The sequence below is a fragment of the Octodon degus genome, unplaced genomic scaffold (genome assembly GCF_000260255.1).
Source record: "Octodon degus isolate 3935 unplaced genomic scaffold, OctDeg1.0 scaffold00166, whole genome shotgun sequence".
Lineage (NCBI taxonomy): Eukaryota > Metazoa > Chordata > Mammalia > Rodentia > Octodontidae > Octodon > Octodon degus.
The window spans coordinates 3673533-3690146 of NW_004524742.1; the positions used below are offsets into that span (position 1 = coordinate 3673533).

At 38.6% G+C, this 16614-nt stretch overlaps 1 protein-coding gene across 1 annotated transcript in view; it reads left to right on the forward strand.

Moving 5' to 3' along the window:
- Window positions 1-16614, forward strand: part of Aqr (aquarius intron-binding spliceosomal factor) — a 124484-nt gene that overhangs the window by 58908 nt on the left and 48962 nt on the right. The window contains exons 13-16 of the mRNA XM_004643139.2: window positions 1523-1664; window positions 6939-7117; window positions 10994-11161; window positions 13112-13281. Of these exons, the coding sequence (XP_004643196.1) occupies window positions 1523-1664; window positions 6939-7117; window positions 10994-11161; window positions 13112-13281 (659 nt within the window). The remainder of the gene's footprint in view (window positions 1-1522; window positions 1665-6938; window positions 7118-10993; window positions 11162-13111; window positions 13282-16614) is intronic.

Below are 16614 nucleotides of genomic sequence, written 5' to 3' on the forward strand. Positions count from 1 at the left end.
TGTGTGTGTGTGTGTGTGTGGCCAGCTCAGCCCACCAGGGGGCAGGGCTGGCTGGCATGTGGTGCTGGGGGATTGAACCGCGGTACCTGTGCTTTCGCTAAGCTTGTTCTAAGTAGGTGCTTTAGACCACTGAGCCATCTCACCAGCCCCAATAAAGAACTGCAGTTTCTGATGGCTTAGATTTTTCAGGTTGAGTACTCTCGTGCAGTGAACCATACTTTTCTACCCATCATTTTTCTTAGAAATTGGCACCTAGATGCCGACACTTCGGCAGACTGATGTTCCCCTCCCTTGAGGGGATTCTTGGTGGTTGTGTATTTCTTTAGGAACACACACTCTGCATCTCTTTGTTGTGATGTCAGTCAATATATTGATACACCTGGGTGTTTATTAATTGAGTGAAGGTGGAAGAGTGGTAACACTGATTTGGCTGCAGTTATTTTGCTTTGTTTTATCAAGATGTATTATCAAAAAGGATGCTTTTTCTCAGCCTCTGTTCTTAAAGAAATGCCATTTGAACTACACGTCAGTTTGTAAGATTTTCTCCAGTGTTTGTATTTTCAGGTTCTTTCATTATTGCTTCAATAGTGTGGATAAGGACCATGAAAATATAATTAACCAGAATGTTTTTTCTTGAGTGATAATGCAGTGGAGTAGTCAGCCACTAAATTATCCAAGAAAAATAGTTTAAGGGAAGAGCATGGGAAGAATATTGTTCATCAGTATAATCAAAAAAGTTTCAATAACATGTAAGCATTGCTTTGTCCTTAAAATCTAGCCAAAAGAAGAATCCAGAGCACAATAGTATTCATTGGGCATTTGTCTGTACAATAGAACATGCTACTCTAGTTTTCGTGGTAAATTTTTCCATGAGCTAAGTTATGGTAGTATTACCTTAAAACTTGGCAAATACAAATTAAGCTTTAATAAGAAGACTTTTTCTTTTTTGAGATAAGGTCTCGTGATGCAGTTCAGGCTGGTTTTGAACTCAATCTGTAGGCCAGGCTGGTCTTGAACTCCCAACAATCCTCTTGCCTCACCTTCCTAGTGCTGGCAAGTGCTGGGATTACAGGCATGTGCCACCACACCTGGCTGTAGGAAGACTTTTGAGCTACTTCATACTATGCTAAAGTAAATGGCTTTGGATACGTATAAGAATTATTGTTTCTGGGGCTGGGGAGATGGCTCAGTGGAATAAGCACTTCCCTGGCAAGTGCAAGGGCCTGAGTTCAATCCCCGGTTCCGGAAAAAAAAAAAAAAAAAAAAAAAAAAAATTATTGTTTCCATATCAGTCACTGATAGGTTGATCATGTACCATAGTGAAATTCATCCTTTGCCTATAGTTCTTAATAGCATTTGTTAACCTGAATTTCTGGGTGGAAAATAAAAATGAGACTTTATAAAATATATTGCATTTAAGATATACTTAGGTTCTAACCACATCTGTTTTTTTTTTTAAATACATTAAGCAGATGATAGAGGTAAAGAACAATACAAATATGAACATCATTTTCTTTTTCAGGTTGTCTTGCTCTTCCCAAGTTAAATCTGCAGTTTCTAACTCTTCATGACTACCTCCTAAGGAATTTTAACCTCTTTCGCCTAGAATCAACTTATGAGATTAGGCAAGACATCGAGGACAGCGTCAGCAGAATGAAGCCATGGTGGGTAAACTGGCTCACTCATAATGGGATCTGTCAGGAGATTCATAGCGTATTCACAAATAGCACTCTTGGCATGCAGATGCCTTTTAGGAGATATTTCCTCTTTGAATTTCTATAATGTGAATTAAAATAAAATATATTAATGTGCTAAAATATAAAATATGTTTCTGAGCACTTGGAGGCAGGGCTGGTACCTGAGGATGAGGGAGGAGAGGACAGGGAGAGACACTGAGGAGACCAGGCTGGGCCTTAGCGGGAAGGATGTGTAGTCCTCTACCAGGCCAAGATGGGTAGTTTTAGGTCCTGGATGGAATTTAAAATAAAAGGTTCATCTTCTCCACTGCATGGAGGACTGTTGCCCCCAGGCATAGAGTACCTTGGAGAGACCCAAGTAAACTGAGTAGATCTAGTTATTTGAGGAACACTTCTGTTTAAACTTGGCAGTGTACCGTACCTGTTGTTGTCTGAATGTGTTCAGCTAAGAAAATTCTCACTGACGTTTTCATCAGCTGTTCTGGATTATGATTTGTGTTTGAGACAGGGCCTTACTGTGTAGTTCATGCTGGTCTTGAACTCACCATGTGGCCAAGACCAGTTTTGAACTCGTGACAATTCTCTTGCCTCAGCCTCCTAAGGGCTGGGATTACAGGGCTGTACCACCACACCTGGCTGCATTACGGGATTTGTGAAGGTTACTTTGATTTTTTTAGACATGACTGATTTTTTTTTTTTTTTTTTTTTTTATTAGAGAGAGAGAGAGAGAGAGAGAGAGAGAGAGAGAGAGAGAGAGTGGTGTGTGTGTGTGGCCAGCTCAGCCCACCAGGGGGCGGGGCCGGCCGGCATGTGGTGCTGGGGGATTGAACCGCGGTCCCCGATGCTCTGCCAAGCTTGTTCTAAGTAGGTGCCCCAGACCACTGAGCCATCTCTCCAGCCCCGACATGACTGATTTTGAATAAATGTTCTTTATTCACTATCTCACTGAAATAGACATATGTTCTGTATATCACAAATATAAATGACTAAAATTTTGTGAAGTGAATTTTCTTTACCATATTGTGTTTTCAGTGTGAACTGATTCAGGTATCTTCCAGACTTCTCTCTTTGCTAATTACAGAGAGCTACCATGGACACTGTGATTATGGTCTGTTTTTTTCATTTCCATATTTTATACACAGTTCTAGTTTTTAATTATTATGTGAAAAGTTATTTTGGGTCAGACTATAAAACACAGCAAGAGGTATTTTTGACTTAATAATCAGTTGAGTCAATAAGCAGGCTTGCACTGTGGACTGTGTGCCGACTGGCTGCTCATCCCTTCCCACAGCTCCGCTGAAATCACGGCCCATTATTCAGGCCCCGTGGGTGTGCTTGCTCAGAAAACTTCCTTCAAGTTTATGATTACCTTGAGTTTATATGTTTAAATTTAGTGCCTAATTTTGGCCACTTTGCAAAATAGCAATTTAGTAAGTAGCAGTTCAGCAAATAGAATTCACTTATATTTTATGTAAATGGCAAATAGAATAAAAATGCTTAGGAATTCCTGTGGCCTATTATTAGAGGAAAATTTTGTAATTACATCTTTTTTTTGGTAAGAGAAAGAAATGTAACCAGTTGGAGCTAATTCATTTATTTGTAATGATAAATTTTTCTAAATTTACTTTCCTAATGCCTTTGAAAGCTGTTAAAAAATGATGATGAGCTGGACACAGGGGTCAGTGTTCTTGCTAATCCATGCATCGTGAAGGTGGAAAAGTAGCTGAGGCCTTTTATTCATGACGTGTTTCTAATGATTATGTCCTCAGGATACTGAGATCCTGGGCAGTAGGAAAGCACGTTACAGTGCTCTGTTTCAAGTAGGTTTTGTAAGGGGAATGGCTTTGTGGTTCCCTAGACCACGGGAGCTAGAGATGCCTACACTTGAACAAGAAAGAACTTTTAAAAGAATGACAGAAATGTTCCAGAAATTGGATTGTAGTGATAGGTACATATCTGCACATTTACTGAAAAAAATTTGAGTTGAACCCATGTACATTCCTAATGAACAAATTTTATTGCAGTGAAGCTATAAAAATGGAAAAAGTGATACAAAGTTATTTCATAAGGGTTTACACAGCCCTTCTTTTCTACATAACCCATATAGAAATTGCTCCAGTGCTAATAAGTCACTGGGTTACAGAACTTGTTTTCAAGTTTTTTGTTGAGACACAAAGCCTTTACAATGGGTGTACTTTATTTTTGTTAGTGTGTTACTTTTGGTTTTTGGCTGTCTTATACTACCTTAAGGTTGGGCCTGGTGCGGCTTGTGGAGCTGGAGATCGAACTGCAGTCCCCCGCGCCTGAGTTTGCCTAGGCAGGTGCTTTAAACACCTGAGCTAACCTGCAAGCCCCTACTTCTGGTGTTTGAATGCTGCTACAGTTTTTATTTTACAGATTTCCCAGATACACTGTTTAGTATACAGACTAAAGCAGGAGTTAGACTACCATGAGAAAGAATGGGTTTTTGGATGTTAGTGGTTCTAGTTTTTGCAATCAGCTTATTTTGTTCTCTAGCCCATGACTGTAGTTTATTTAGAAAATATATTTAGAGCAGCATATAGAAATATAGAATGGAAGATAAAAATAACAGTTGAGACTATCTGAGGGGAAAGGGAAAGAGAAGAAATAGAGTAAAATTAAGTAAAGCTTTCCATCAGAAAGCAAAGAAATAAAACCGAGAAAAGCTGTCCTTTGGAAATAAAGGAGAGATGAGCAGAAGCTGAAAGCATCTGCTAACATTAGATTTGCCTGCTAAGAAATGTAAGGGGAGTTCTTTCAGATGAAATGAGAGGACACTAAAGAGGAACATGGGAGAAGCCCTGACTAGCTGGAGCAGTCGTGATCAAGCACAATATGAGAGGCATCTCACTGACTTCAAATTGTGTTTCTTAGAAGACTGTTATCAAATCAGTAAGCTACAAGCATAACAACAGACACAGAAGCTAATTTTTTTTTTTTTAATTTATTTGTGTGTGTGTGTGTATGTGTGTGTGCCCAGCTCAGCCCACCAGGGGGCGGGGCTGGCTGGCATGTGGTGCTGGGGGATCAAACCGCGGTCCCTGTGCTTTAGCTAAGCTTGTTCTAAGTAGGTGCTTTGACCACTAAGCCATCTCACCAGCCCGAAGCTAATTAAAAGAATAGAAAATCTGGGAATAAACCCACACGTACATAATCTACTAATCCTTAATGCATATGCCAAGAATACAAAGGATGCTTTTTTTTTCAGTAAATGGTGTTGGGAGACATGGATATCTGTATGCAAAAAAAAAAAATGAAATTTAATCCCTGACTTATGCCATTCTTGAATATGAACTCAACATAGACTAAAACCTAAGATCTAAAAGTATAAAATTCCCTAAATACACATAGGAGAAAAGATGAAGGATATTGATCTTATGAATGTTTTTTTTTTTTTTTTTTAATTTTTTTATTTTAGGGAAGGGTCTACAGCGTGTTTAGGGTCTCACTACTAGACCGGACTCTAGTTATTCGCCTGTTTACAGCCTCCCAAGAGCTGGGATTACAGGCGTGCGTCACCACGCCCAATATCAATTTCTGTCTCAGCACGCCCCGGGGGTGGGGCCGGCATGGCAGGCTAGGGATCGAACCCCCGACCCCCGCAGTGAATGATTTTTAGATATGATACTAAAAGCACAGGGAACAAAAGCAAAAATAAGACAGATTGGTAGAACATCAGACTGCAGAGTTTCTACACAGCAGAGGAAACAACAAAAAGGCACCTGTATGGAACGGGAGAGAGTACTTGCAACCCATGTAGTCAGTGATGAGTTAATATCCAAAGTATATAAGGAACTCATGTAACTCAACAGGAAAAAAAAAAATTTCTTAAAAATGACAGAGGACCTGACTAGACATTTTTCCAAAGAAGTCATGCAAAGAGTTAACAAACATGAGAGTGTAAGTTTAACAGTAATACTCGGGGCTGCAGGTCAGAGATCATCACCTCATACCTGTTAAGATGTTTGTTAATGAAAAAATTAAAGTACAGATACTGGCAGGAATGAAGAAAAAGGGACCCTTATGCACCATTAGGAATGTAAATTAGGAAAAAAAGGGAATGTAAATTAGTACAGCCATTGTTGAAAGCCATATAAATTTCTTTTTTTTCTTTTTTTTTTTTTTTTTCGGAACCGGGAATTGAACTCAGGCCCTTGCGCTTGCCAGGGAAGCGCTTATTCCACTGAGCCATCTCCCCGGCCCAAAAGCCATATAAATTTCTGAAAAGCTAAAAATTGAACTGTAAGACCCAGCAGTCCAACTTATGGATATGTATTTAAAGATATAAAATCACTGTACCAAAGAGATTCCCAGGGCCATTGAAACATTATTCACACACACGAAATGTTACAGTAGCCATAGTATGAAAATGACCTGTGCCTATCAATGGTTGAATAACAAAGACAGTGTGAAAATGTACTGTAAATGTATGCGCACACTGTAGAACATATTAAAAGCCTTAAACATGGGGGAAGTCCTAGTAGTTTTCGTAATGTGCATGAACATGGATGCATTATACGGAATGACATAAGCCAGATATAAAAATGGAAATACTGATGGTTTTACTTTTGGAATCTAGAAAACTTGCGCTTAGAAGCAAAGTAGAAGGGTGCCTGTGAGGGACCAGGGGTGGGGAAATGGGGAGGTGTGGTCACAGAGTACAGACATGCGGCCACACGAGGTGTAACTTGTGGAGAATAGCGCAGTTGATATATGCTTGGAATTTGCTAGAGCAGGAGGCCTAGGGGAAGAATGAGAACTATTCTCATGGTAGCTGAGTGGTAAGGATATATTAGTGTCTTGATTTTGGTAGTGATTTTGCAGTGTATATGTCTATTACAATATAACATATTAAATGCATATAATTTTCTGTCAGTTATACCTTACTAAAGCAGAAATTAAATTGTGTTAGATTGTTTTTCTGTATGATGAACTGACTGACCTCCAGAGTGCCTTCATATGACTAGTATTGCATTTTTCTTCTCAGGGCTGAAGGGATATACTTCTGGCTCCCTTTCATTTCTGGTCCTCATTCTTATTTCATACTGTCACATATGCTTCTTACATATATGACTTAGGATGGTTTTTTTTAGTTTAGAAATAAGGATTACTAATGTTAGGACTTAAATACTAGCTAAGCATTTATTCTTACTAGTTTTACTTGTATAAAAATTGAAGTTATTTTCTTGTTTGAGTAACCAGCCACTTCTTGGTCTCCAGGCAGTCTGAGTATGGCGGTGTTGTGTTTGGTGGCTGGGCACGGATGGCCCAGCCCATTGTGGCTTTCACTGTAGTGGAGGTTGCCAAACCCAACATAGGTGAAAACTGGCCAACCCGAGTTCGTGCAGATGTGACCATCAATCTGAATGTCAGAGATCACATCAAAGATGAATGGGAAGGTAATTCTGAATTTGTGTTTCAAAAAGTGAAGTTCTCTTTGACCTCTTTAGTATATAGATTTTTCCTTTCAAGCATTAGTACTTTACTGTTATTCTTTTAAATATTACATTTTATTCTTAAAATTAGATTTAAAGAACAGCATTTGTTTTGCAGATTCTTAGAAATACTCAGAATCATTAAAAATATTTAAGTATCTTAGTATTTTAATGAAAAGGATAAAATTTGTAAATTATTTTGAAATTACAGTTTACATAGAGGGGGCCAGGGAGATGGCTCAGTAGAATAAGTGCTTGCCTTGCAAGCGCAAGGGCCTGAGTTCAATCCCCAGTTCTGCAAAAAAAAAAAAAAAGCAAAACAAAACAGTTTACATAGAGGAGAGGAAACCCATTTTAAATCATAAATTTAAAAATTTATGAATATTTAAGATCAGTATGAAAAGAATTAAAGCAGCAGTAATCACTGAAGAAAGGGAGAACCCCACATACAACTTGCACACATATTTTAACAAAATTGATATTTGCAGAAGGTCAAAGCAAAGTTGAGAGAATAGGGGTAGATATACTTCAAGAATAAAGACCAAGGGGCCGGGGAGATGGCTCAGTAGGATAAGCGCTTGACTGGCAAACGCAAGGATCTGAGTTCAATCCCCAGTTCTGCAAAAAAAAAAAAAAAAAAAGAATAAAGACCAGGAAAGGATGGAGGGGTATGACAAAACAACTCAGAAGAAAATGATTTATTTTTATCAAATCAAAGAATGAATACAATCAGTTTTATTCAAGGACACATGACAGTTGTGAGAATGCTGTCAGTTTTTTTCAGAAGCAAGTGTGTTCAAAGTTATTAAGTCAAAGAGAGTGAAAGCATTGCTAACACCTGTGCCAGAAATGGCACGTGAGCTAGTTTGTAATCAGCGCTGTCATATTTTCCCGCCAGCTGTCTGTGAGAGCCCTATGCGCTGCCCTTTTTGTGAGAAAGAGTCAGCCAGTGGGTTTAATCCCCTTCTACCTAGAAGGAAAGCAAGTCCTTTAATGGATCCATTTTCAGAAATTATTGCTCCCAATATAGCTATAAACATAGAGAACACATGTATTTATCAAAGGATTCTGAAGGGATCTAGCAACGAAGCTAGTCCAATGTTTAACACATGGCTACTATGTTGTGTATGGTTTGCGACAGATTGTTTTTGCAGCTTCTCTATCCAGAAGACTTCCAGCCTGTTCATTACTCATATAGAATCACTGCACCCTTATTACTGCTGACCCTTAGAAGACATTAAGTTGGTGGAGACAGTCCCATTCTTACTACCATTTGTTGAGACTTAAAGATGTATGAAACGGGGCTGGGGAGATGGCTCAGTGGAATAAGCGCTTCCCTGGCAAGCGCAAGGATCTGAGTTCAATCCCCAGTTCCGCCAAAAAAAAAAAAAAAAAAAAAAGGGGGTTGTTTCGGGCTGGGAAGATGGCTCAGTAGAATAAGCACTTGCCTGGCAAGCAGAAGAACCTGAGTTCAATCCCCGGTTCTGCCAAAAAACAAAAACAAACATACAAACAAAAAAAGACTATCCCACAGGGGCTGGTGAGATGGCTCAGTGGTCTAAAGCACCTACTTAGAACAAGCTAGGCAAAGCACAGGGACCACGGTTCAATCCCCCAGCACCACATGCCAGCCAGCCCCGCCCCCTGATGGGCTGAGCTGGCCACACACACACACACACACACACACATAAATAAAAATTAAAAAAAAAAAAAAAGATGTATGAAACACTGTCCTACACAGAGAATAATCAGCTGAGAAAACTTATTGGTTATTCCCCCAAATAGAAATGGTTAGAAATTGTGAGAGATCTTTTATAGGCATTTATATATGATAGGTGACAGGTCTACTTTTAGTATTATGGCAGAACAGAATGTTTTACTTGAAACTCCCTATTCTCCTGTTGTTCTGGAGACTGCTGACAGAGAGATTATTTTATTTTGTTTTTAGAGTGTGGGCACTCATATGTAGCTTAGACTTGTCTTGAGCTGTTTCTGTAGCCCAGGCCAGCTTTAAATTTGTGATCCTCCTGTCCCAGCCTCCTGAGTGCTGGACAGTGTGCACCACTCTGTTCAGCTCACCTCTTTTTCTTTCCTTTCCATTTTTTCTCTCTTCTCTTCTCTTCTCTTCTCTTCTCTTCTCTTCTCTTCTCTTCTCTTCTCTTCTCTTCTCTTCTCTTTTCTTTCTCTTCCTTCTCTTCCTTCTCATCTTTTGTGTCTTTGTCTCTGTCTTCAGTGAACAAGATAGGGATCAGTAGAGCATCTTGGGGTGAGTGATTCATATTATGGGATATGGTGGGAAGAGTAGTGGCCACCATAGGGCCCAAATTCAGCCCCTATCTTTGTCACATATAGGTGACCAAATAGAAATGGGAACAGAATTTTGTAAATAATAGTTAATACTACATTATAAAAATAGAGAATATTTTTGAAAAATATAAACTTAAAATTATGAAAACATTTTTCTTGTACCTTCAAGAAAACTTGAAGCTCAGGTCCTTATCTTCTCCATCAACCCCGTCTAACCTTAAGGAAAAAAGAGTTGTGTATGGTGGTATAGGCATAGCTACTGGGAGGCCCAGACGGGAGGCCAGAAGGTTGCCCAGAGGTTTGAAACAAGCCTGGATAACATAATAAGACTCAATCGCAAAAACAAAAAATGGAATTAATGAACCTGAGTGCTAGAATCTGCTCCTTAAAGTACAGCTAGGAAGGAGTAGGTACAAATGATTGGGAACTGAGAGAGTTGAGTTGATTGTAATAGAGATTTAAAGAAGTATAAATCTAAAGTTCATCACTATCTCCTCAGATCACCCCTTAGCAGTGCCAAAAAGTGACGTGACATTAGGAAGGTTTTCTCTGGGCCACTTCATTGGCTCCATGGCTTAGAAGTTGTGTAAGAGCGTAACTCAGAGAGTACAACACTTCCCTTTACTTCTTGGTGCCTTCCTGTTTCTTTGCATGGAATATTATTATGAATCAGATATCTCTAGCTTTATTCACACTAACACAGCTCCAAATAAAAACAAACCATAATAACTGTAATACTGCTAGCCACACATTCACATCACTGACTTGATGTAGTTTATTTTAATTCTAAGATTATAAGCAAGTAGACTATTTAAGCTTTAACTGTATGATAGGTAAAAACGTGGGTGAGAAAAGAAATGCAGATTATCTGTAACATATGCAGTGAGCGTTAATTTTAATGTACCTTTTCTTCCAGATTCTGTACTTTTAATATGACTATGAAGCCAGTTGACTTCATTTATTTGATTTGATGATGGAAAATCCTTGGACTTTGTGACATTCCCTTTAAAATTTTTCAGTACTTGCCAGTGTATCTATTCAGAGTTGCTACATGTGAACCACATTGTTGTGCCTTGTGACTTGTTCATGTGTGACCTGTTTTATATAGTGAAATAGGCTGTTTGCAGTGGCAGTGATAGATTGCTTCAACTGGTGTTACAGACCTCTTAAATAGATAGATGAATGATATGCCAGCCATATTTTTGGTTACTCATTGAGAATGTTAAAAATAAAAATGATCATAAGCATCCAATTTTGGAGCTGCAGCTTGACTTTCAGGCTTACTCAAGATTGAGTTCATGACATAAAACTTTAATTATAGTGTAAAAAAGGTTTTTATTTTAGTTATTGCTCTGAAGTATTGAGTATTAAAGACGGTAAGAAAACCTATAAATGTGCAATACAAATATCAATGCTTACCTGTCATTTCAATTTTTTATAACTGTTTCTTATCAGAGATTGAGAATTTGGTAGCGAAGTACTGAAAACAATGAAATTCTAATAAATGAAAACATCTTCATTATGTTTTACTAGGTCTTCGTAAACATGATGTATGCTTTTTGATTACTGTGCGTCCCACAAAACCATATGGTACTAAATTTGACCGCAGGAGACCTTTTATTGAGCAGGTCGGCTTGGTTTATGTCAGAGGCTGTGAAATCCAGGGCATGCTGGATGATAAAGGGCGTGTCATTGAGGATGGTATGTTCATTTCTGTATTTGAGAATGTCTGCATAATAAATGATAAATTTCTTTGCCTCTTTTCCTTCTTTGCTTCTTAGGTAAAATTTTTTGTTGTTTTACATACGCAACACAAAAGTTTACATACAAAATATGTGTAAGGTACCTACTTCATATAGGTAAAAGCATAGTTCTGTGTTAGATGTATTGAATACCATATTGTATTTCATAAATGTGTACAATTATGTGTCACTAAATATTTCCTTTAGAAGTCTGTGTTATACACCGGAAAGGAGAAGATGCTGCAAGTCACCTTTATTTTAGTCTTCCTTTTTATAATTACTGTTTTAAAAACCACATTTTTTCTGGCTGTGTAAGCTATTTTTGGAGTTAACTTTCTTGAGGTGAGGGGGCTGGTAATCAAACTCAGGACCTTGCACTTTCGAGGCAGTTGCTTATGCCACTGAACTATTTCCCTGGTCCTGTTAAAGCTTTTTTTGTGTACAATGATGTTTGCCTGATTCTTTCTTCATAAGTCATACTGGTTTGCTTTGATACAAGTGTGGCTCTCAATTGGGAATAGTACTAGTGTGCATCTGGTAATATATAGTGATAAATAGATTGCCAGATAACTAGGAGTGGGTGGTTGATGGCAGGCTTTTGTGGGTAGGTCCTTGGCTGCCAACATCCAACTAGAACTGTCTTACAGAAGGAGCTGCCCTGCCTGAGATTCCAACTATCCCCATTTAAACTTTTACAGTAGAGGACTGCTCTTGAAGTTTTATGCCTATGACTGACTATGTCTTTGAAAATCTTTATTCTGTTAACCTAACTTTTTTTTTTCTTTTCAAAGTTTTATTGATAAACATACAGCAATGAGACAGTTTCAAATCAAATCGAATTTCAACAAATAATACACTGCATATATTCTTCTTAGTGGTTAATTGCTGTACAAGATGCAGACTTGTGATCCTACTTACAAACACCATTAGAACAAATCATTCTATTAAGAGAATGTAACTATATATCTATCCCAACCACTTTGAATACACAGATACAAAATGGACATTCATAGTTATATCCCAATTTTTTTTAAGTTCCGTTGTTGAATATTATAGGTGTGTAAACTCAGCAAAATATTCTAAAAGAGTCCAGTAGCCCATAATAGCATTGGGTCTTCTGTTTAACTGGCAATGTCAGAAATTATTGACCTGAGTCCCCCACAGCTCAACATAACAACATGGCTTTACTTCCTATATTTCGTCTTAACCTAACTTTTTAAAAATATACTTATAAAATTACAACTGTATTTGTGGATAGTGGTTAATTTCCAGTTTGGCTGCTAAATGCTCCTCAAAACTTGAGTCAGTTTCTAGCACCTGTGATTTTGAGACTATGCCATTGCTAAACTACATGTGGTTGGCCTGTTGATCTGTGGAATAAAAGAAAGCAGGTGAAGGGGATGGTGGTAGGATGGAATAAACATCAGGCTGCAGAGGTACAAGAAAAAGCCTCTGGGATTTTGGATGTCAGTGTCCTGTCTTTCTGTGCATGTGAAGTTTCCTTTCGTGCTGATGATACGAGGTGACATGTAAGAGGTTGGGAAGGACCGACGTCAAATTAAGGACTAGAGAGACAGTACCTTATATGTATCCTAAAATATAAATATTATTTAATCAGAAAATGTTATTTATTATATGTAAGGCATTAGTAAGAGCTATGAGTGACTGATAAAAGAGCTCTTAGTTGAAGGCATAGACAAATACTGCAGTTCGTGGAATTGCATCGTAAACATTACGTGACACGGAAGAAACGGGATTTAGAGTCAGAAAGTGCTTTCAGCTTCTTAGAATTGGAAGTATATGAAAAGAAGGCATTCTCTGTTTAAGAGGAATGATTAGAGTTACTGGAAAAGAAATACCATTAATATTTGAAACATTTACATTTTGTTTAACAACCCAAAATGTCCAGGACCTGAGCCCAGACCTAATCTTCGAGGAGAATCAAGGACATTTCGAGTGTTTTTGGATCCAAACCAGTATCAGCAGGATATGACCAATACTATCCAAAGTGGAGCAGAAGATGTGTATGACACTTTCAATATAATAATGAGGAGAAAACCAAAAGAAAATAACTTCAAGGTAATTTTCAAGCCATATAACTAAAAGTGTGTATGCCATAATTTAAGTAATAAGTGAATGGCTGTTGGGTAAATGATGTATTAAGAAAGAAGGTTTTACTCTTTAAGTAATCCTCTTCAATTCTTAGTATATTGGGGTTTTTTTGTTTGTTTTTCTTTTTTCTCTGGGAGTGCTGGGGATGGAACTCAGGACCCTGTTCTTGCCAGGCAAGTGCTTATTCTACTGAGCTACCTCCCTGGTCCCAGCATATTGTTTAAATATAAAAATTTAAGGAAACTTATTTACAAAATCTGTTTTGCCTCTTGAGGTCTTAAAAAACTGAAAATACACAGGAGTTTAGGCCTTACTGTAAAGGTCAGCTTCTCTTGCTTTTTTAAAAAATTTTATTTATTTGTGTGTGTGGGGGGGGCAGCTCAGCCCACCAGCGGGCCGCGCTGGCTGGCATGTGGTGCTGGGGGATTGAACCGCGGTCCCTGTGCTTTTGGTTTGTTCTAAGTAGGTGCTTTAGACCACTGAGCCATCTCACCAGCCCCCATGAGCCATCTCACCAGCCCCCTCCCTTGCTTTTTAATATGCAGTGTTGGATCCTCGGTTTAAGCTCCTGTAGGAAGTAAAAGAGAACTATTTACTGACTTATTGGGGCTTTTTACATTCAGACATATTACCAAATACCTTTAAGAATATACACATAGAACCCAGTGGCTCTGAATTAATTCTATAATGTAATGTGGTTATACTTTATTAGTGGGAAGAGGAGATTTGCTGGGTTTACGGATTTATTTTTGTTGTTTTCTGGGGAGAAGAGTTGTAGAAGAGGATTTTAAAAAATTTAAAGGTATAAAAACACTGAGCTCTAACATTTGATAGCATCTAGCCTTTTTTTTTCTCTTTTTGTCTGTTTGAGACAGGGTCTCACTGTAGTTCACGCTGGCCTTGAACTTACTTTGTAGCCCAGGCTGGCCTTGAACTCGCAGTGATCCTCATGCTTCAGCCTCCCACGTGTTGGGATTACAGATGTGCGCACCCACCCCTGGCTGGCATCTAGCTTTTATAGAGAATGCCTTTCTTTCCTCTCTGCCCCCAAGTGCCATTCTTCTTTTGCATTCTTATCACTTCATAGCCTTTTCTTACTCATTGTTATGTAAAATGTGGGAATGGAAAAATAAAACTTCATTTGTTTTTCTCCTAATGCTGTTGTTGAGGACAGAAGCAGTGCAGGAACCAGGTTTCCCTGTCCTGTACCTGCATCCAACCATGAGTCTGCCCAGCAGACCACCTCCCTGCTTCCACTCTTGTCTGTTTCTCCAGGTAGCAGCTCTGTGAGCCTTTTCAGATGTAAGTGATATGCTGGTGTAGTGTTCAACATTTCTCAATAGTTTTCCATCACATCAGAAAATTTGAACCATAATCCAGAGGACTTGTCATTGTATCTCATCTTCTCTCGTTTTTCTCTTTTTCAAGCCATAGTAACTGTACTGATTCTTTTTTCTGTTCTGTAATAATCCAAGACATTGTGCATGGTATTCACTCTACCTAGACAGTCTTTTTTAAAATTTAATTTATTTAAAATTTTTTTTATTTATTTGGTTATTAATTTATTTATTTTGTGTGTGTGTGGCCAGTTTAGCCCACCAGGGGGCGGGGCTGGCTGGCATGTGGTGCTGGAGGATTGAACCGCGGTCCCTGTGCTTTGCTTAGCTTAGCTTGTTCTAAGTAGGTCCTTTAGACCACTGAGCCATCTCACCAGCCCATACTTAGACAGTTTTCCTTAAGTATTTATGTGGGTATTTTCCTTCACTTTCCAGTAACTCACTTTAACACCTAGGAGAAGCTCCCCCTGGCAACTTCAGGTAATTAAGTACTTACCCCTTCTCAGCATTCTCCATCCTGTTAGCTCTGGTTGTCCTCAAAATCTTTGGCATACCTAATAATTTTATATTGATTTATCTTTTATTTATTTATTTATTTATTTATTTATTATGTGGGGGGGGCAGCTCAGCCCACCAGGGGGCGGGGCTGGCTGACATGTGGTGCTGGGGGATTGAACCGCGGTCCCTGTGCTTTGTTAAGCTTGTTCTAAGTAGGTGCTTTAGACCACTGAGCCATCTCACCAGCCCTTGATTTATCTTAATACTTCATAAGTTAGCTAATCTGTGAGGGTAGGGTCTTTGTCAGCATGTTTCTAGCACTTAAAAGTCTAAAAAGTCAGTGTATAGTGTGTTCTTGATATTCAGTGAGTGGATGCAGAAGGATATTTCCAAGTTTTACAGTGTTCAGGATGAATTTATTTTGCTTTCTGTAAGTACTTCTTAGTCACTTTACTAAAAACTACCAAAAAGGCTGTACTCACTTATTTGACCATTTTATTTAATGCCTTGTATGTGTCTGATACTGTATTATAGGGGGTCATTTTATTTATTTTTAATTTTTATTTTGATACAGTTTCTTTGTAGTTCAAGCTGACCTTGAACTTAAGGTGGCCTTAAGCTTGCATTGGTCCTCCTGCCTCAGCGTCCCAAGTGTTGGGATGACAGGTATAAGCCATTATGCTTGGCTGTGGGGTTGAAAAACATGAATAAGAAAGACACGGCTTATATGTTTTGGAGCTTAACTTATGAATAAGAGAGGTTAGAAATATAAATAGATAGCTACCATGAAAGGTAAGAAGAGGCCAAAAGCCGTGATAAAAGCGTGGGTCAGAGTGTCATGGGAAGTATTCAGAGTTCAAGGGAGGCATTCAAGTTCTCATCCAAGAAGAGGGGAGTGATTGGCTTACCTGTGTTTGCAAACCTAAGAATACTCTCTTGGTGTCTTTTGTATGTTCTTGTATAATCAGCAGCATCCCTGATTTATTTCCTTGTCTTTGCCAGTTCATGTGTCCTCTTCTCATCTGGATACTTCTGCCTGCCTGAGCAGCTGGCATAGGCTCTTCCCTCTCCTCCCTATTTTCCTTTTCAGTCACTGGTCTTTCACACCCTTCTTCCGGCTATAACACCCTTCATTGTACTCTGCTTCTCAGAACATTTCTGTGACTTTCCATTGATGGTGAAATAAATCTGAGCTCCTCAGAAGTTCTTCAGCCAAATCAAAGAACCCCTTCCCTCGTGACACCTCGCGTAACGTTAAGTCTCTCCAGTGGTGTGTTTGATTAGCGTGTGCTGACCCTTGCTTTTCTCAAAATTGCGTCGCATAACATTCACAGTTTTCAGAGACTGGTTGAATTGTTTATTCTTTAAAATTAATATCCTTGCCTAATTTTGATATCTTATACATCACTCAGGTGATTTTTGAACAGTCCAAGAATTTGTCTTGGCTTTTGTTTGATTTTTTTTT